General features: G+C 30.0%; 1 protein-coding gene across 1 annotated transcript; it reads left to right on the top strand.

Moving 5' to 3' along the window:
- The first annotated feature begins 2,958 nt into the window (after positions 1–2,958).
- On the top strand, positions 2,959–4,341 carry LOC107403701 (expansin-A12). The gene is made up of 3 exons (XM_016010615.3): positions 2,959–3,148; positions 3,429–3,738; positions 4,029–4,341. The coding sequence occupies exons 1-3, from the start codon at positions 2,974–2,976 to the stop codon at positions 4,339–4,341; spliced, it is 798 nt and encodes a 265-aa protein (XP_015866101.2). The 5' UTR covers positions 2,959–2,973.
- The last annotated feature ends 2,123 nt before the right edge of the window (positions 4,342–6,464 follow it).

Raw genomic sequence — 6,464 nt, 5'->3', positions numbered from 1 at the left:
TACAATCATTCCAAACTTGTTCCCTCCTAGCCAAAATCTTACATTGCCTTTGAAATCAGGTTCCAATAGCAGATGTTGCAACAGATCATCATGGCATTCTTTTCCCATGGATACCAGTGCAGCGCAACAATTGGCACTTACATACTCATTTTGAACACCTCCAAGTACACTTCAAAGTCGCAATTTCCGAGCTTAATAGCACAATCTTGCAAGAAGCCAAGAACTTTAAGCTTACAGCCGGTGCAGGGGCTAGTTCTCGGATTGCCTGACCTGGTAAGATCATAATCCAATGCTTCCCAACAACAAAATCATCATAAGAGGAGACATTTTCATCAACCTTGCCATTTTGTTTTTTTTTTTTGGAAGAATATATTTTATAATTAATCTTTTTGTGTTTTTGGTTACTTAGGCAAAAAGTTGTCGTTGCGATGGGATTCAGTGGAATGAAAGTGCTTATTTATATACAAGATTATCAAAGGAGATGAGAGATATTACCACTTAATTAGAAATGAAATAGCTTTTCAGTTAAAATGTATTTGTTAATTAAATTCTTCTTGATTAATTAAGTACTAATTAATGAATATCTGCAGTTTTTTCTTGCTCGATTCGTTCTACATATTTGCTCTGTTTAATTAAGGTTTGTAGGAATTTTGTATACATATAAAACCAAAGTAATATTTATCAATGTGGGGTTCATGTATATGCTTGTTACAGGTTTCTTAATTATTGTGAAATACAGCGTGTGCATATATATATATATATTGTCTTCAACCAAAAAAAAAAAAAAAAAAAGGAAAAAAGCGTGCATATATCGTCATTGTAAACTAGAAATGCCAAAAAATATTATAGGTGTATATATTAGTGTCACGTAATATATAATAAAGAGCCAGGGCCCAACAATCACCTTAATTTAGTATCAATTGACTTAGCTATTTTTTGTTTAAAAAAAAAAAAATGAAACTAGTTTGTAATTAGCTCTGTTCCACCCAAAATACGAAAGTATAATAAACCAAATGAAATTACGAAAATGAAAATGGACTAAAAGTTCAATATTTTCAGTGGAAGACTACAATTAGTGGCACACTTGCAAATTGGTCTCACGAAATGTCTTTTGCGAAGTTTCCAACTTACTTCCTTGTCACTAATTGGGAAGGAAAACCAGTTTCCTAGCCATTAACGAAAAATAGTGTGTTATTTAGCAAAGGAAACTAAAAATATCTTAAAATAAAAAGTGCTTCCTCAAATTATTAACAAATTTTCAAAATAACGATCAGGTTTTCTTTTTTTCTTTTTTATTTTTTTATTTTTTCATTGCTTTATAAGTAAAAGATTGTTAATGGGCTTTGTCTATTTCCTATTATAATAAATTATAAAAATACTTTCCACATGTATGGCTGTTTGATTCGCTTGCATTTCCATAATTCATGACTTTAGTTTTCTCTACTTTTTAAGGCATTTTTTCCCCTCAAAAACAAAATAATTATTTCACTGCTAATATACCAACTTCATACAAGCTACAACCATCGAAGTTAACTCAAAGTAGATCCTAATCATTACAATAAGAGATATATATATAAGAGACATACCGCTAGTGACCCAAACTCGACGTAATTAACACCAAAAGAACCAAAATACATACCCAGAATCTCAAAATTAATACCCAAATCTAAAACTAAATTTGACTAGTCGTATACATATAAATTAACCAAATGGTCATTATCTTATGGAGCTAGTGGACCTATAAATTTGTGGATTTGTGAACAGAGACCATCGTATAGAAGAACTCATTCGATGGCCTGGTTAGCTTATTTAAATTAATTAGCATTTGTAAATATCAAATATACTACTCGATCCTTAATGTTCAAAGCTGAGAATATATATGAACATTTGTTTATTTATATTTAAGACATGCATTTAGCAACACACATAAAAAAGCGGATTAACTTTATCCATTTTTGGACGAAAGGGACTAGATGAAGCTGGTGAAACTGAGACACAAGTACCATTCCAACTGCTTTGACAAGTATATATATCAATTTCTACGAATAGTTATCACTTATTCTTCCTCTTTTAAGAAACAATGTCTTTTGAGCCATGCATTACCTATGTGTGCATAGTTGTGATCATGTACTAATTTAACAATAAAATCTATTATCGATGATAATTAAATATTTTATTAGAGGATGTATCAAAAGTGTCAGTAATTGATAATAATTAACATAGTAAATAGTCTTCTAAAAGAACCTTAATACAATGAAATTGTATCGACATTTCGGCAAAGAGAAATGAATTTTGGAATGGTTGTGTAATTTAATTTACAAGTTTCTTCATTATATTCTTTGAAAAGATATATTATTCATTTGCTTATATATACATATGTTACTAAATGTATGTATCTACTAAGTAAACCAACAAAGTAAACCAACATATATACATGCATGCTTTTACTGCTTTTTGTTTCTTAATTATAACATTTCCGATTCAATTTGAACAAAAGAAAAGTTTTAGAAAAAAAAAATTGTTATAATTGAGAAATTCGACATGCATGTGGTATCCAATATCTTCTAAAAGAAAAATTAAAGAATCATTATATAATAGTTCATTAAATTCAAAGTGGTACAGAAGTTGGAATCACCGACAGGGTGACTTTTAGAACAGATCGCACAAGGCATCACATGGACTTGCCGTTGCATTGTCTAAGAGAAACTGACATGTCCAACCGTACATATTTTTCGTACCTTATAACTTAGCTACGACGTGATAAAACAACGCGCTTTGTAAATTCCCATCTTCTTTATTTATATTTTTTCATTTAATTAAATTCTTTCCTTTATTTGAAAAATAATGTTTTTTCATGATTCTGTTTTATTCACCGACAACCGTCTTTTGAGTCTATAAAATGGAGGTATTTCATTCATGAAATTCTAAGATTAAAGAGTTAGGAAACGAAAACAAGAAGCTCTATACTTGTTTATGTCTGTTGAGTCGAAGATGGGGCGGCCATGTAATCATATTTATGGGGTTTTTGTTTGGTATTTTTTCTTGTTTTTGTGTTTCTTTTTCAAGGCAATCAATGCTCAACTTAATGGTAATTGGCTCAGTGGTCATGCAACTTTCTATGGATCCGACCAAAACCCCACCACACTTGGTAAGTCGCTTTTCCTTAAAACGAAAAAAGTTGCAAATATATTTTTCCAAATAGAGTATGAATACCTCATCATTCGGTCAATATAGAATATAAAACTTCATATATGAATGTGGGTGTCTATATAGTACAGTTTTGATAAACCGCATTTTGGTAATTTTTTCAAACACCATATATATATGTATAATGTATGTCCAAATAACATGGCAGCATTATATCATATAATTGTTTTCAATCAAATTAAGGTAAATTCTCATAATGTTGGACATTGTTGTCTCTCAAGGAGGAGCATGTGGTTATGACAACACCTTCCATGCTGGGTTCGGAGTAAACACGGCAGCGGTGAGCGGCACACTTTTCAGGCAAGGCGAGGCATGCGGTGCATGCTACCAGGTAATATGCAACTACAAGATAGACCCAAAATGGTGCCTCCAAGGCCGTGTTGTCACGGTCACCGCCACCAACTTTTGCCCCCAGAATAACAATGGTGGGTGGTGTGATCCTCCTCGCCAACACTTTGACATGTCCACTCCTGCTTTTCTTCGCATTGCTAGACCCGGCAATGAAGGCATAATTCCTGTGCTTTATAGAAGGTAGTTTTAAATATAAAATATTATAATTAATCAAGTCTGATTCAGATTCATCCTTAATATTAAAACTTTATCAGGATCTGTATATTGCTACATGTTGTGTGATTAATAGTTTTTCCGCAATATGTTTTGGAATATTGATTATGATAAAAGTTTTGATATTAAAAACCTAATCAGAGTTTAATAAATAATCAATTAATGGTGGCATTTTTTTCTTGTGTAATGAATTTAATGTTGCTTTCCACATGTGCATATATATATATATATATATATATATATTAATTGAATAAAAGGGTGAGTTGCAAAAGAAGAGGGGGTGTCCGATTCACGTTGAAGGGACAAGGGAATTTCAACATGGTGATGATCTCCAACGTAGGAGGGAGTGGGGACTTGAAGGCTGCATGGTTAAGGGGTTCGAGGATGACAAGGTGGATTCCCATGCATAGGAATTGGGGTGCAAATTGGCAGAGCAGCGTTGATATTCGAAGACAGAAAGTTTCTTTCAAGCTCACTTTGGTTGATGGAAAAACCCTCGAGTTTTTCAATGTTGTTCCTTCTTCTTGGATGTTTGGACAGACGTTTTCTTCCTTAAACCAGTTCTCTTAATTAGCTCACAAGAAGAAGAGAGGCACTGGGTCAACTACATGTTCTGAGAACCAGGCAATTTTAATCATGGTTCAAGGGTAGACATGACTTTAATTAATTTTAAATAGTTTTTTGTTTCATACATATATATATATACATATATATTGGCAATAAATTATGAATATGCCAATTCATTTGTTTCGGTCATGAAGTTAATGCGAACTATCCATTATATGCTTGTAATTCATTGTCATTCCTCTCGTACACCTTAAAACAAAAAACAAAAAAACGTGATATATCCAGCTCCAAGTTACTTTGAGAATATGAAGGTTGAGAAAAAAAATCCATAGGATCCATATCTTCCTGTTACACTCTTTTTCCATTTTTGTTTCATTATTGATATAACACTATGTTATTTTAAAACTGTTTTTAAATGAAGTTGGATTCTATCGTTGGTGGAACTATCCGATCCGAGCTTTAGTAATCATATCTTTAATAATATAACACTATGTTATTTTAAAACTGTTTTTAAATGAAGCTGGATTCTATCGTTGGTGAAACTATCCGATCCGAGCTTTAATAATCATATCTTTAATAATTTAGAGGAGTCTAGATGCTTAATTAATCAATTAAGTAATATTTATTTAAAGCCTAATTGATAACTATTTTTAAATTATTAATATATGGTTTCTATATATATATTTTGCTATATATATATATATATATATAATCTATTTATGATGTAGTTTTCGACGTAAAAAAATTATCATCAATACTAAAGTTTATATCACAGTATGGTTCGTAGCACAGTATGATATGATCTTCTCTGCTATAGAATATATATATATATATATATATATATGCATATATTATATAGAGCTTCTGCCACTCTATCCCGCGTCCTCTGTCTTGAACATCTCCATCTCCGCCACCTGCACCTCCTAATGAATGGTGTCACTCTTCTCGTTGTCCATGAATAAATTTTTAATAATTTATAAAAAATTTTACATATACCATGCAATTATCACCAGAGCTACCATATTTTCTTTTCATTTTAAATATCTTGTTATCATAATTACCATCCTAAATCACCATAAAACACGTAGAATAATTGTTTTCTATGTTATTTTTAGAATTGTTTTCTATGTTTGACACAATAGAAAAAGAGCTTATTCATATACCCTTGATATATGATCAAATATAAAATATATATAGATATTTGATATGAGGCATCCAGTACTATTGATAATAATTTCATGAAACTCCAAATGTGAGATGAGGGATTATTGATAAATGACTTACCCATTTTGAATTTAATTATATTAAATTTCAAAATTAATATATTATGTGTTTTTTTTTCAAATATATTATACATGTTTGACGAAATAATATAATATTATTGGTTGAGTTACAGATGATGTGGGAAAACCGACCGAATAAACAATCTCTAACAATTTCGTCAGTTTAATTAATTAATTAATTAATTAATGTATAGTGAATACCTAATAATGCCCTTTTTTCATATTAATTAATACACAAGGCAACCTTATGCACTTAGGGATGGGCATTAAACAAACCAAATTATCCAAAATGATCTGATTTAGTTTGGTTTAGTTTAATATGGTTTTTATTCTCTTGATAGTTTTATTTCAACTAAAGCAACCCTGCAAATGTAAATAATTCTTAAAATATTTTTAATATAATTAATTATTTTAAATATTTATAAATGATACGCAATATTAAATTTAAATTATTAAAAATTTAAAAAATATGATTTAGGATTTTATTTTATTTTTTAATTTATTTTGCTTTATTATTTCTGCTTCATTAATAACACTCTAGCTTTCGTTTTGTCCCAAAAAAAAAAAGAAAAATATTCCGGCCATTGATAACAAAAGAAATAGTTTACAATTGATTTTACTTTAATTTCTCTCTCATAAGTTTTACTTTAATTTGTCCCTAAAAGTTACTGTGTCCACATATACTCACGTAAGGATTGGCTTCAAATTCTTCACTTCCAGTAAAAATAATAATAAATAATAAGAGTAATAATAAAATTGTAACTTGAAATTTTTATATAAATACGTTGCAAACTAAACATATAAATAGAAACTGCCTTCAATATATTTGGACATTTCGATTTT

This window comes from Ziziphus jujuba, chromosome 11 (assembly GCF_031755915.1).
Source record: "Ziziphus jujuba cultivar Dongzao chromosome 11, ASM3175591v1".
In the NCBI taxonomy this organism is placed as follows: domain Eukaryota; kingdom Viridiplantae; phylum Streptophyta; class Magnoliopsida; order Rosales; family Rhamnaceae; genus Ziziphus; species Ziziphus jujuba.
Note: the sequence above shows the minus strand (reverse complement) of the source record. Positions and strands in the feature narration are given on the sequence as shown.

Bases quoted from the DNA above. Each gene is read 5' to 3' on its own strand.
- LOC107403701 (XM_016010615.3), top strand. From the start codon at position 2,974: ATGTCTGTTGAGTCGAAGATGGGGCGGCCATGTAATCATATTTATGGG. The intron at 3,149-3,428 runs GTAAGTCGCTTT...TTGTCTCTCAAG, and splicing joins CCAAAACCCCACCACACTTG to GAGGAGCATGTGGTTATGAC. The intron at 3,739-4,028 runs GTAGTTTTAAAT...ATTGAATAAAAG, and splicing joins ATTCCTGTGCTTTATAGAAG to GGTGAGTTGCAAAAGAAGAG.